This window comes from Solea solea, chromosome 1, assembly GCF_958295425.1.
Source record: "Solea solea chromosome 1, fSolSol10.1, whole genome shotgun sequence".
Lineage (NCBI taxonomy): Eukaryota > Metazoa > Chordata > Actinopteri > Pleuronectiformes > Soleidae > Solea > Solea solea.
Window position 1 is genome coordinate 14,396,023 of NC_081134.1, and position 15,307 is coordinate 14,411,329.

General features: G+C 43.3%; 1 protein-coding gene across 9 annotated transcripts in view; it reads right to left on the minus strand.

Moving 5' to 3' along the window:
- LOC131458965 (adhesion G protein-coupled receptor L2-like) overlaps positions 1 to 15,307 on the minus strand; it is a 91,617-nt gene that overhangs the window by 38,545 nt on the left and 37,765 nt on the right. For all 9 annotated transcript variants that reach the window (XM_058628395.1, XM_058628483.1, XM_058628531.1 and 6 more), the window contains exons 3-5: positions 12,319 to 12,532; positions 8,225 to 8,334; positions 3,491 to 4,291 (exon numbers count right to left, since the gene is read on the minus strand). In XM_058628395.1, coding sequence (XP_058484378.1) covers positions 3,491 to 4,291; positions 8,225 to 8,334; positions 12,319 to 12,532 — 1,125 coding nt within the window. The remainder of the gene's footprint in view (positions 1 to 3,490; positions 4,292 to 8,224; positions 8,335 to 12,318; positions 12,533 to 15,307) is intronic.

The following is a 15,307-nucleotide window of genomic DNA, read 5'->3' on the forward strand; positions in this document are numbered from 1 at the left end:
GTTGTTCTGAAAAACAGACAAACTCGGCGCTCCCTCCTCCGGGTGTCGAGTTATCACGGCAGTGGAGATTCCAGGGAACGGCAGGAAAACAAACAGACGTGTTGACAAGAGGGCAGAGTTCAGGAGCACACAGCCTCCATTGAGACATCAACACCAACCCCCCTTAAACACCCCTGGTCATGAATCAGATTTCCCCATGGCAACCCCCCCTCCCCCCTCCCGAATATTCACAAGTTAAAAATCATAACCTAATCCAGACCAGTGCTTCGGGGCAACCTGATCTTCTGAAATGACGCGGGGTCATGGTCCCAGTTTCCCCACTTCATAAACGAGACTTAGCCTGGCTCAGTGGGATAAGGTGGCTGCAGTCAGGTAATTATGCCCATTATCAGCTTCATGTAAGGTCCATGTCTGATGACACGTATGTCGCCCCTAAGCAATTCACAGATTAATTTAAGCCCCCGAACTGCCTCTCAAGATTATTCACTGTAATTGATCTCCTACCTGCTGAAATCCCTTGCCACGAGATCTTGTGAAATCTAAACAGGAGAAGATTTCTGGTAAAAGTCTGTCTTGCATTATTTATTATGATAGTTATTGCAAATCATTTTTTGCTACCTTCTCTCTGGATGATCCAATAGGTGATAGTAATGCTCCTGTAAACTGGTTAGCCAGCTGCCAACAGAATAATCCACAATCCACAGAAGAAGAAGCTGTTTCCTGTTTGCTAACAAATGGTAACCAGCAGCCAGGTTCAGCAGGCGTGAACCCAGTGACGTCCGATCGCGACGTTACCCGTAACAATTTGAATCTTCTGATTTCTAAAGGCACTAAATTAGTATTGAATATTAAAGTATTACAAGCTGCCAAGAAGTGCTGTCAAACGATTAAATATTTAATCGCGATTAATCGTATTAATGGCATAGTTAACTCGCGATTAATTGCACATTTTTATCTATTCTAAATGTCCCTCAATTTCTTTTTACCCCATTTTTCCTCTCATTGTAATGCTCTTATCAACATAGAAAAGTGGATGGGCATGCTTCGTGCAAATGTTTTTTGTTTTCTTTTATTGAGAGAATATCTCTGTCACGCTGCATATTTTGAGTTATTCCTCTTATTGTGAGAGCAGCACAATAATAAGAGAGGCTGTGTATCACCCTGGTGGTCCCGTGGTTTAATGTGTTGTTGCCGTAATGAGCTAATCCGAGCTAAAGGAGCTAGCCGTGTTCGGAGGTCTCCTTACTACGGTTCGGGGGACTGCCAGCTTGGTCATACCTCATTACGTGGATGTGGGGAGTGCGTCGAGAAATAATCCAGGCGGCGTTGGATACGGAGAGCCCGCTTGGAGACGGAGAAAGCGTACAGCGCTCGCCATCCACTCAAAACGTAACGCTAGCCTACTACTACTATTACTACCTAACCTAACCACTCTTTGGCCGGCTCGCAACGTGCCTGTTGTTTTGTTTCCGGTCTAGCTAGATCCGGTGTGGTGTTGTAGTTTTGCTAACGTTAATAGTTGTTGCAACAGCATGTGAAAAAAAACTACAAAGTTTGCTAGGCCAAAAAGAATGTGTAAAAGAATTTGTAAAGCACTTTAAAACAAACACAGTGGACTAAAGTGCTGTACAGAATAATGGATAAAAGAGGCAATAGAGTACAAAAGGAATTATTCCAGCATATTGATATGTAATTTTGAGCTCATAACCAGTGTTGCCAGATTGGGCGGTTTTCCGCCCAATTGGGCTTCTTTTGTTTACGTCAGGCGGGGAAAAAATACATTGGGCGGGTGAATAAAATTTGGGCTGCTTTTGTCCACATTTGGCGGGTTTTTTAATATTGTAAAAACAGCTCTCTCTCTCTCTCTCTCTCTCTCTCTCTCTCAAATAAATAAATAAATAAATAGTTTAAATAAATAAATAATTGAGGTAGTTGTGGGCTATTCAATCGGCATGGCAACGTACCGGTCCGTGACGTCAGTTCAGCACTGTAGCCGCGCTAAATATGAAGCGGGTGACCTAGGGGAGGGAGGGAGAGAGGGGAAAAAGAGAGGCTGGGAGATGCGCTCTGTGCATTTTTGTTTGTTTGTTTTGCAAGTAGTCCTCATACGGGTCATTTGTGATGTAAATAATTAAATATATTAGGCCTACACGGTTAAAAGTGCACCTTTTTACGTGCAGCTGTTATTATTACTAATCTGGGCCTGGCGCTAGGATGCCAGAGGTTCATCTTGCAATTTGTGTAGCCAATGGTTGATTTACTGCGCTCTTGTTGGTTGCATTAAACCTGTTAATCTATCATTTATGTGTGGCTATTTGATGCTATATGAAGCTCTGGATGTCTATGTGTTATGATTTTACGGGTTTACACGAGTGTCTGGCAACTTCGTGGTTTGGGCTGGTTTTTATTGGATTGGGCGGGTTCTACGATGTGATTGGGCTGGAAACTGTCAATCTGATCTGGCAACACTGCTCATAACGTCCACCGCAACTGTTGCTTTTCCGAAAAAACTTGGGCCTTTTTTTTTTACTTGACTGGCCCCCGACTGACCAGACGAGACAGTCAGTGGCCCACAGGTCATTTGAGTTTGAGACCCCTGCGTTAAACTGACAGCACTAAAAACAATTAAAGGAATAATCAATAAAATCAATTCATATTTAAAAGGGATAAAGGGATACAGGATCATATTTAAAAGAAACAGATTCTATAGCCTTAGTCAACAGGTCAAGGTCAATATTTTGTTCAGACCCGTTTCATGTGCCTTACATCTACTGGTGGGTGTTAACATTGGGTGGTGATCCCTGTCACCTCTCACTAGTGGTCTGCAACCTGCATGTAGTCGAGTTTAGAGAACCTTCTGGGGGCATTTACTATCGTGTTCTATGTATAAAAATTAGAATAACCTATTTAACCATGAAGTAGACATTGTATGCACACTCTAGCCAGGTGGCTTTACAACTATCACTACACAATAGGACAGCGATTATCTACTGATCTTTTTCAAAAAAATTCGCTTCAGAGAGGATGATGAGGTAGCCATGGCAACACAACTTGAAATCCCACAGTAAGCAGGAGAGGATAACCTCCATCATACTGTGCGCAATACTTCTCAAACATATTCCCAGCATTTGGGGGGAGTTCGGGAGGGTAGTGTTCATAATGGTTTTGAATAAGGTCTGAGATTAAAGAATTTGATAGGGTCCAAGCTTCCGCAGGAGTGAGTGTCTCTGCTCGCCTCATGGTAATAAAGGAGTGGATTTTTGTCGCGTTGCGATGCCACTGGGACCTATTTCTCATTCCGAGGTGAATCTGTAATTTCTGTCTGCAAATGAGCCCTTTCCCCAAGACCAACACAGGCTCTCTTCTCTTTATCACACCTGAATTGCAACCAAAATTAAAAGGCAGCCATCTGTGACATCCCACGCTGCAGCCAAACAATGGAAGAATTATGCGAAGACAATGAAGGAAACTAAAATGGAGCAGCTCTCACCTTCAGCGGGATCTGGAGGCCCGAAGTCCAGGTCATAGCGCAGGGTGTAAAAGTTATTCCACACGTAGAGCTGGTTGTCCCTGGGGTTGTAATCCACAGCAGTGATGTACTGGTACTGGTTCGGGAAGAGGATGTCAGTGTACTCGCCGTGGTTCAGCTTGGTGTTGTAGATGTAATCGATTTGGCTCCTGCTGGCCTCACTCTCGTTTTCTTCGTAGGTCGAGCGCACCACGTGTAGCACGCCGCACACCATGAAGGCGTTGGAGGCGGAGCGCTTGTCATATGCCGTGTCCCACGTGGCCTCGAAGCGAAGTGTGTACGGGTTGAGCTGGCTGATCACAATGCGCCCATTGTTCTGCTCCGTGGCATAGATCACCCACAAGCCCCTCTCGTCCACCGCTAGGTCAATGTCTGTCTTGCCGCCCCAGCGGTAAGGTGAGGTGTCGTGATAGTTGGCGTTGTTGACGATGGCCTCGCCACTTTTGATGCGTGTGCGCAAGTCAAACTTGACAATGTTGCGAGTGCGTTCCTTGTTAAAAAAGATGGCCCCGTCGTAAGCCACGAAACCCGTCCCGTCTACGCGGTGTGGCAGTTTATAGGTGGTCGTCTGGCGACCATTTTTGAAGTCCTCCAGGGACGCATACTCGATCAGGGTGTCGGTGCGGTATGGCGTCCAGGGCATGAAGAAGACTTTGTCTCCAGCCTGCAGCGGGTCTTTGCACCAGGACCCGGCTTGCTGCTCTGCTTCAAACAGGAAGGTGGCGGCTCCCACACCCTTCAGAGTCCCAGGACAAATGAAAACTAGTGACAGAGAAGAGAGTGAAAGGAAACACAATAAGGCAAAATGTATTAAACAGACTGCAGACTTGACACGCATCATTCTTGCTGCTGAACAACGCGAGATCAGGGACTGTGAATTTGGAGGAATATTTGAACTAGTGCTTTTGTACTACTGCTAATGATAAGGGGGTGTGGGGGGGGGGGGGAATAAATGTATGCATCATGGTGGTTCACCAGAATGATAAATGTGATGTTAAGAGAACTTGCATCTCAAGGGTCTGCTGCTACAGGGATAAAAATAAAATAAAAGATATTGTGAACAAAAAACATAATCCTGCAAATGAAAGACACGGGAAATGGGACAAGATCACGAGTTGGCGTGTTTTTTGTTTTTTTTGAATATCAGCCTGTTCCTGTTGTCAAATGCCACATAAATAACAGGGTATATGGAGACACTGCACATGCATACTCACATGACTGAGGTCATAAACCGAAATGATAAGGGAACACACTTCACGTCTTGTGATAAGAGTGAACAATAGGTTGTCGATGGTGGTGGCGGCAGCAAAGCAGAGGTAAAATGAAAGTGGAGTTTGGGGAATAGATTGAAACACTGGTAAAGGATTTTCACTACTTCTGTGGCAAAAAAAAACACAACCAAGAGTAATCACTGATGGGTGAGGGAGGCCATGGCAAAGTTCCCAATTTTGATGGTTTTAAATTAATTGGTTCTGGACAAAAAGGAAGAGAGTTATTTCTCGCTTTCTTTTTAAGCTGTTTTTTTTTTGTCTCGTCTGTGCCAATCTCACTCAACCATCAATGCTATTTCACATCACGTGCTACGTGTGCAGGAGAAATTGGGCCGAGCAAACTACAGACTGAGCCAAATATGTATATATATGTATATATATCAACAACTAGTCATTCTTTAAGGGTCAATACAACGCTTAGCAAGAATCTCTGGAACAAATCAACACTTGGTGTTTTCTTTCACTTAGTGAGAAAAGAAAAACTACATTCGATGACCATGGATGTCATTTGAAATTCTGTTTTGGAATTCATTTGGACTCCGTGGGTGCAAACAATCCTCCTATGGGTTTAGCATTTGACAGGAGAGGCAATCAGGAGAGGGGAGGAGACGTGAGGGGAGCTGTACTCAACACCACAGAACAAGGAGCTGAAGGAGGGGGAGGGAGGGGACCAGACCACTCATTTACCTTTTTGCTCCACTTCTATTTCAGGCATTGGAAAAGAAAGCAAAAAAGAGTGCAAAAGGGAGAGAAAGGTTATCATGAGACAACTACCAGGTACAAAGAGAAGAATTAGTTAGAGGATATGACCATGAGATGAACCACAGGGCTGCACAAAGAAAAGGCGCTAGAGGGAAAAAAGGATGTTTGTGAAATAAATGGCCTCCCATCCTAGGATATAAAAACAGACAAGTTATGACTAGGGATAAGCAATGTGCCAGCCGTTTCAGCACACTGATCCTTTTATACCTTCACTCAATGCACTGACCACCTGAAAGCAGGAGAAGGAAAAAAATCCCTCTAAAATGCATGACCTAAGTCACAGGAAGAAAAATTAAAATCCCGGTCATACTTCAACGGATTAAATTCTTAGATTTATTTTTGGCTCTTATCAACAGAGGGTGGAGTCGGCTCAAACTTGACGAACACAAATCCAAACTCGATTCCAAACTCGCCCCCGCACACGGAAAAACATGACACGCTGATAATATTACGGGCCAAACTGCTAAATAAGCCAAGAGCACGTTAAATGACGGATGAACACTGATATGGACTTTCTCAAGTGGACGGCTGAAGCTGCAAACACGGGGTGGAGAAAGGGAGAGACAGAGAGACACAACCTATGAAATATTGAAAGCTTAAAAAATAAATAAAAAAAAGAAACGAGAGCAAAGAGGTTAGTTAAGGGAGGGTGCGACCGGAGGTGAAAGGGAGGTCTGTTTGAAAGAGGGGAAAAGAAGAGATGAATATTTCAGAAAATGTTTACGATTCATCAATTCAAATACTAAGTGCTTGGGCAGCAGTGAAGCCTAGGAGTTAAATCTTGATACCAGAGACACAGTTTTAAACAGTACCAGCTTAAAAACTAAATCTCTACAGTGCATTAAATTAAATCATTCCAAGACTTGAGGCGTTCCATGACTGTGTGCAGGAGTTTATTTAATGTGGGAAAAGATGCAGAATCATCTCACACTGTCAGGTTTTACACTCTAATACCCTCTGTAACATATTACCACTGACTGTCTGAGCAGTAATGTTGGAACTTTAATCTACTTTTTTTTTTCTCTCTCTCTCTCTCTGTAGCCTCCGTGATTATCTCAACAAAACACAGAAATCTGTAATTAATGTCATGAAAACAATTTAAAGGGTGAGTTCACCCAATTTGAAAGGGACTTATTATCCCCATGAGCCCTAATCATGCAGATAGTTTTGGGTTTATTTGCCCAAGCTTGAAAATATCTGCATTTGAGACGTCTTTGTTGCTTCCACCAAACAAAGGCGTTAAGGGAATTTTTGTAAGTGGTGCTCACAGCATTGTCAACACACATTTTTCTGTAGGGAGTATGTGTTTTGTAGAGCCATTCCTCACAGAGAGGTCTAGAGATTATCTCCAGTAAGAGGAACATTGTTTCTGGAGAGATTGTCCTGTTGCTTTTTTTTTTTTAAACACTGTTAGCCACATGAAAAAAAAAAATCCACTTTCTATCACTGCAATGGAGGCACAAACCTCACAATGCTAAGAGTGGGATGCATTTTAGTGGATCTCCAAATGAAACCCGTAATGACTCTATTCATCTGCTCAAATTATATCAGTGGATCTATTTCTGCTTAGTCTTAGACAATTGTCAATAACCTAAACTGTGTATTCAGCTCAACATTTCATTCTGTTATGGCGCCGCTCTTAAAAAAAATGTCTCGGCTAGAAGAGAAGGAAAAAAGGAGGGTCTGCAGTGGAGAGGCATTAAAATATAAATGGCTGAAAGTGGAGAGGACGTTGACAACAGACGTCATGATGCCAGTGTGGATACTTTTCTCCCAGACAGGGAAGCAGAACAAGGAACTTCGAGTTTGCTTTCTCTCTCCATCTCACTCTCATACACTTGTGCCTGTGAATATTTAATATATGCATATGGTCCGTTATTGTCGTCGTCTCCTCTCACCGTGTGATAAATCTCCAGTGCTCCTCTCATGCTTGCAGGCAGACACACTAAATTTAACCGAACAGGTTCAATGTTTATAAAAATAAAACAGAGGGTGGGACGGTTATGTATGCATTTGTGCACGAACGCAGTCAAACGTCGGGCGCTAATGCAGTGGCGGCTTATTTCTGTATTTTCAGAAAACCTGGCAACCACAATCCTTTTCAGTTGGGGATTACAGCAACCATTTTAAACGCTAAATGTCACTGTTGTACATATTATACATATATCACCTTTAAGTGTGTCTTATTTATTCTTGAACTTGTGGCTCAGAAACCTGAAGATAAAATGTTATAATATGTTAATGAGCTAAAAAAAAAAAAAAAAAAACACACACAGGTGACTCCCTGTCACAAGATGGCATTCAATGCAAGGCATTACAAAATTAGCATAAATAAATATTTATAAATCCAGGTATTTAGGAGCCAGATCCAAAATAAAAGCAGATACCATATCAAACTCGATATTTATCTAAATAAAACCACAACTGTCTGCATGATTCTGTAGAGGTAACCGAAAAGTTTTTTGATTTTCCCAATTGAGATCAACTGACCTATAAACAGACTGCAACATAATATTATCGTTAACATTTCTGCATTGTCTTTCATATACTATACTATGTGCAGAGACAGTGGTTATAGGACATCTGTCTATTCTTAAAGACACTTTAGAAACAGTATAGGAGACAGTACAATTCAGTATGTGATTAGAATGGCGATACTTACTATAGGGAACACACTCATACTGGACCTCTAAGTACTTGTAGGTGCCAGGGCATGGATCAGGAAAGACATCAGAGCCAGTGACAACCACACACTGCGTACGGTTGTTGCACCTAGGAAAGAAAAAGATTGACCAGAGATTTCATCATGACTTCCCAGAGCAAGGGTGCTCGACAAAGACAACACTAATAACTCACAATGGGAAAAGTTCATTGTCAGAGCAACATTGAAACTGATGGAAATCCCAGGCCGGGCTGTCACATAAACGTTCTCGTTTAAAACAGAGAGGGGACGGAAAACATTAAGGACGAGTACAAGGAATGTGCGTGGACATGATAATGAATAACCAAGTGAGAGCAGCAGCTGGAGGCACGTTAGGAATTAGCGAAGGCATTTCCTTTAACAGCGTCTTCATACCGCTATTGAAAGGGAAGACATTCATTAAAAGACACACAACAGGTGGCGCTGACATGCGGCGGACTGGAATAAGTGACCTCTGCTGAAACAGGGCAGCTCCTATGCATATACGCAACAAACGCGGCATGAATGAAAGTCATTTCCATAAAGGTTATGAGGTTATTTGCCTTCCAGTTATGAAACAATGTCCGTCAGTCTGTGTGTGTGTGTGTGTGCGTGTGTGCAGATGTTTTTGGGTGGTAAAAAGAAAGTTAATGTAAAGTGAGAGATAAGGTGGGGGGGGGGGGGGAGAACAGCAGAGGACTGAGTGTGTGTAAATACTCTACAGGGTGAAATTGGCTTTACTTCAATCATCTCTCTTGAGGCCAAAGGGATTGAGGATAAAGTCAGCAGCAGCAGAGGCAAACATGAAAAAAGGCACCAAAATAGGACATTTAACAATTTGCAAGCTTCAGATAAATATTTCAGAAGGTCAGCAGCAGTCATGCAAAATGGACATACATTTCAACACTGGACATGACAGTCAAAGAAACATTAGTAATTTAAGAGGCTTTCTGGGGAAAAATGCAGCACGACGACCACACGAGGCCTCGCCTGTGCACTTTTAACCACACAAATGCGAAGGTACCATGAATGGATGGATGGATGGATTTATTTAACATTAAAATAATAATGAATAAAAAAAAAAAGGTGCTAAGCCCGTTATGGACTAAACAAATAGCATTAGCATCAACGGCGATGCTTTAGACATCACAGACAAAATGGTGCCAGCTGCACTTAAGAGATTCACTGTTATGGCTTCACTCGAGCTGCCGCGAGGGAGGAGGGTCACTGCATGAAAATGTGAACTGACTGACACTGGATGAGAGCAACAGAGTGACTTCAAACACACTGAGGAACAGAGATGTGCTTTTTAATGATTTTATTTCATGTTTTTTCAAAGTTTATAAGCCTGACAGACGAGCATATTCACTGAAGCATTGTCCTGGTGGATCATTCCCATCTACCTGTGGCTTGCCTACATATTTCATTGTATGCTCTTCACATACATCATTTAAGAAAAGCATGTGTACGACGCTCCACTGCACTGCACTGGCAGTTATATTTAGCGGGTTACGCGTGGACAAGATATGATTAGCTCATTTTATGCAACACAGTGTCATGGATTTAAGACATAAACAGTAAAATGACCTTCACCTTGAACCTTATTCATGCATCAGTAATTATAATCCAATACAAATAACCCATAGATAGGCATTAAAAGGGCCATTCTGAGAAGTGAATAGTTTGAAATTACACCTACATTTTCTCGTTCTTCTGATGAATGAAATTCACCGTCCTGTCTTTTGTTTTGGGTCTTCACTAACTTTTAAGGGAAATATGTGGCACTGCAGTTTCTAAATGCTCGGCTATATTTAGAAGCCAGTCGCTGATTCTGGGAGTGTGCTATGCTGTTTATTAGAAGGTTGGATTTGTGTTTTGTTGTTGTCGTTAACGTTGCTCAAAGAGCCACAGCTGCAGGAAATGAACTCACGAGAACAACAAGAGTGAACCGAATCACTTAAACAAAAATAAAAGCCGCAACCTGAAAGCTGCTCTGAAACACACAGCAGGTCCACGGCGTTTAAAATCCATTCCCTGTATTTCACCTGTAATCATCATTAGACCTATTATCAACATGTATTAGTATTGATTTGGGCAGCTTTAAGTACAGGATGTAAATGTGCAGACACTACTGCTACATTTCAAGTTGTAAGAAGTCGCTCTGTATTTTCTGCAGGTACTCCTGCCATGGAGAAAGGAGGGAGGTGTTGTTGCTAAGCATTTTGACACGCTTCCTCTGTTTTAAACTACTGCTAAAATAGCTCCCTGTAATCTCTACAACACCGAGCACAGCCTCACGTTGGTAAGACGTCTGATTCCTGCTGACTTTTCTATCAAAGGGCTGCATCTCTGACCGGGTAAAAGGTTCATTCTGCATGTTTGACTGGGTCAAACGTCTGAAATAAGGCAAATAAAAAGGCGGCAGTGCAATCTTGTTTCCTCACATTGTAGCGGCCTAGTCTGTGTACCTACACAACACAGCGAGGCTGGCAGGGAGGGGAGTGAGACGCGCAGTCCATTTACAGTACATGTCCAATGGAAAGATCACCTGAATATTAAACAGGCAGGGTGACTGACTGTGAGTTGCCATGAGTCCCCCCCCCCATGCATTTTTCATTCAGCCACATTCTTGTCAACATCCGAATATTTTACTTGACAAAACACTTTGATGCCAATGCTGGTGAAAATCAAAACATCTGATTCCTGTCTAGTTGTTTTTGCTGCAGAGAGACTGACGGCTGATGAATAATTTTTGTCGCAATTTCCAAACCGACAAAACTGCCTCTCCGTGCAGTAGGCTCCCCACTGTGTCTATCTCCCCAATCTCTTTTAATATGTTTGTTTACCGTATCAATCTGCCGTGCTAATGCATTTTGTTAATCATCACAATGTTGGCAGTTTTTGTCCCTAACTGCGGTGTTTTTGTTTGTTTGCCGCAGCCTGAAGGAAGAGTGAACAGGGTCTCCCAAAACTTTGTGACAGCTTCAATGTCCCTGGTTATCATGTCAACGTTAATTACAGTCGAGAATCCATTTCCTCTGATCTGAATCATTAGAATAATTCCGATGATTAAGGGCTTGTGGTGCAGCTTGTGGTGCAGTGTTCTCAAAGCTTTTCACACACACACACACACACACACGGCGCCTCCGGGGGAATCTTCTACACCGATAAGATAAAGCGCAAGTGGGATTCAGACATGTCAACAGATGTGGTGAAAATTGTAGCAGGTTGCAGGCAAACTGAAGGGCACGGATGTTACTATGCGAGTGCCGTGGGACTCAGTTGCAAATTTAGAAAAGTCAGACAGTGGGACCTATTCCGGAGCAATTTTGGTTGTGCTGCACCTTTATACACATCAGGGGAGTAAAGACGTGAACGAAGCGGGGCGAAACCTCAGAGGGGTAGGCCGGCGAGTGACGACGATAAGAAGGTAGCTCGAAAGAGGGAGGGAGCAAGTTAGGACAGAGCAGTGCATAAGAAGATGAACTGTGCTAGTTACTATTCATGAATAGTTCATCCAGTGCCCCTTCAGAAACACACACTCCTCTAGGAGCAAGCAGCAGTCGAGCTGAAGTGTTGCTGCGCCGCCTTTGACAACGAGACAGCATCCTGTGAGATGGTAACCGGCATAAAAGGCACGGTGATGGGCATGGCTCAGTACCTGAGGCGGCACCACTTCAATTGCAGTACAAGTGTTTGAACGAAGTAAGCCCAGTATTCCAGTTAGGGAATCAAGAGGGTGTTCTTGTGTGACTCGTTGTGTGTCTGAGCTGCGGTGATTATGATTCAAACAGCGGCAACAACACACAGCTGGTGTGAACGCTGGATTTCAAAATGCCACCTACATAGTGGAGTCGATAGAAGAATGAATATATATTTATTTTTTTAAAAAGGTGTGAGCTGTTGATTAATTGTCCTGCGTGTGGGTGGGTGCACAAGCAGGGTGATAACTCAAATGATTCTTTTGTTTTGTGTGTGCAGAAAAACGTTCGGCGCAAATATAATTTTCATCCTCAGCTCCTGGTGATATTTTTTTTTTTTAAATGAGATCCCTCCACTCCCCGGCAGCATCTCACCTTTGTGAGATGATCTTGTAGGCGTCGGGCAGGTAGCAGTTGACGTTCTCCATCTGAAATGGGTCGGCGTCGCAGATCTTGTCGTCAGTGCGGCCATAGTTGGCCGTCTCGATCATAATGACATCACTCCCCGGGCAGCGGAGATCAATTGCATATCCTTCGCATGAGAGCTCTCTCCTGACCAGCCCGAAAGGCAAGGCTGCACGGCTGAACCCTGGTGCACACACACACACACACACACACACACACACACACACACACAGGGGAAAAGAGAGGAAACTTTAAGCACACAAATAAAAAACTATAATGAGTTAAAGGATCACTGCTCCAGTACAATAAGGCCACACATCATGCAGTAAGAATCCACTGGCACACAATAAATAGCCAACAGAAGTCCAATGTTTTACCACAGTTTAAAACAGACGGTCCATTACACGCAATGCAGGAATGGAGAAAGGCGAAACAACTCAACTCCCCATCTCTCTGTGGTCTTGGATGTTGGCTAAGACATGACATTGAAAGTCACTGGAGACCAGTGGTAACCTCATAAATTCTTGAACAAATACAAAAGCTGAAGAGCATCAGGAAGGCGTCCATCGCGAGAACATTTACAGCACAGCCAAACCTACCTGGGCTGAGAATAGTGTATTTTTCAGCAATACATGCCCTTTGCCACATTTAGATTATTTTGCCTTACTTGCTCTGTAAAGTAAGATAGAAAAGAAAGAAGAAAAAAGAAAAAAAAAAAAGAATCCTGGCAGCATGGAGTGTAATATAATCTATTTTACAGTGTCGGCGATCGAAGAGGGGACAGTCTGGAGTCCACACGGGGGAAAATCTATACATGGAAGCTCAGCAGATGGGAGTGCAGCCAAATAGCTCTACTTTGGGGGAAAATTAACCATTTCGTACAGACCTGACCCTCAAGTAATAAAATGTCTTGTCACGGGTGGATATGGAGATTCAAAAGGGGGGGAGGGTGGGGTTAATTTAAAAAAAAAAAAAGGAAGAGAGAAAAAGTGATTCATTAGTGTAGGTTCAAGGGAATTGCGGTGAAGAATAAAATTAAACCTGAGAAAATAATTAAGTACAACGTGCAAACGTGTTCCATTTTAGACGTGAAAGCAGAGCACCATTGTTTGTGTCAATGGTTGGCCTCATGTGTGTGTGTGTGGGGGGGGGGGGGGGGGGGGGGGCAGCTGCCATTTGTATTTTCTGGTCTGCTCTCTCCTAATTAGCCCTCCTTTCAGCATGTTACCTTTTCCATGCTCCCACTGGACCACGCGTATTGTCATGTACTAACACTTACCACACTAGGTTCACTTTGCCCCCTCACTTTAATTATGCTCACCCTTTTTGACAGTCGGGGCCTTACGCAATTACCATTGTTTGAGCTGAAGTGAGTCCGGCTCGACATTCCTTTCCTTGAGAAACCTCCGACCCACATGTCTGTTAGTCATTTCAGCCTGCTGTGTCTGGCTCGCGCATAATGATATTCTATGTCACTCTGCATGTCACACCAGCGGACAGAAAACACACACACACACACACACACAGTAAGACATCTGTGAAAAATGCACTGAAATAAAATGTTGAAGTCATTTCATATTAGGAGAAACCTCTGCACACACTAGTAATAGTAGCAGTTAAGTAGTATAACAAAATATGAACCTAATGGTATAAATTCTCTGGCACTTGGCCACCAGACATTTCATTATAATAGCATGATCTATTTAATGGCCAGTAGATTCTGCTTAGCTGGACTGTTTATCACCTCATTAGGAGACGTCAGTGCAGTCGAATCGTAAGTGGGGGCCCGTGAGGTCACTCCATCTCCTCCAATAACCCGCACGATCGCGCAAACCTTTCAGAAAGCCTGTCCAGAGTGGTGCATGATAAAATACAAAGAAAGTTGCCGGCTTCACTGCGAAGACTAATGATTGTTCCGCCTGCCGTTCCTCACGGACGGAGTGACGGGTTTATCACGGCAGCTACAGAGAGCCGACAGAAAGAATGCATTTCATGGAGTTTTAAAATTCTGAGCGGAGAGACCGACCTTCAGATAAAACACCCTTGCAGACACATACACACACGCCATCTGCCTCCATAACCTACTTTCTCGGGCTGGCCACTTGTGATTCAGCCCATCTATCAGTCCACTATTGCATGATGGCACGCTGCTGTCAACAGATGCCTAGCGATTGATTAGGCTTGTGCCTAGCTGGCCTCCTCCTTCTCCACCCTCGCTTGTATAGATCTCTCTGGTCATAGGCTAAGGCTACATCAATTAAGGGGAGTATCTCTAGACTGTACTGGCGGCCTAGAGAACAAATTGCTTCTTTTCCAAACCCGCGGATAGCCGCTGTCTCATTAATGACCGTCTTGTCAACTTGTAATTGTGCAACTAATGACAAATCTGTGTGGAAATTGCAGATGTACAGTGTATTCAAAGAAGTTTTCTATTAGTTTTTTTTGCTTTGTAGGAGGAGATGTACAGTATATTTGGCTGACTTACATGTTGCATAAGATTTTAGGAGAGGAGCACAGCTAAACTACTGTGTGACAACAAGGGGTTCTGGGTGTAGGTGTTGATTTTCTTGGTTTACACAAGTTTCGTGAGATTTTAGAGAGCGCGGATGATGTTTGCGTGCACAAACGTCGGCGTCTTAAGGAGGTATGAAAAGCTTTTCATCTCACATTCTGTGCTTTGTTTGACTGCTCAACTTTGCAGCAGTTGAAGGCTGCGACAGAAGGGCACCGGCTGAAGGGAAAACAACTGCAGGGTGAAAAACTCCACAACACGATCCCTGTCTGTCTGTCTGTCTGTCTGTGTGAGCTCAAAAAAAGGAAAAGAAAGAAAATAAGTTGGCTGCATCTGTACCTCAGAAACAACACAACCAGTGAGGGAATTGAATAATGCTTTGTAGAGAGCATTTAGTCAAATCACCATGGAGACTACTTTGACTGTCATAATCGGCTGTGATCCCTA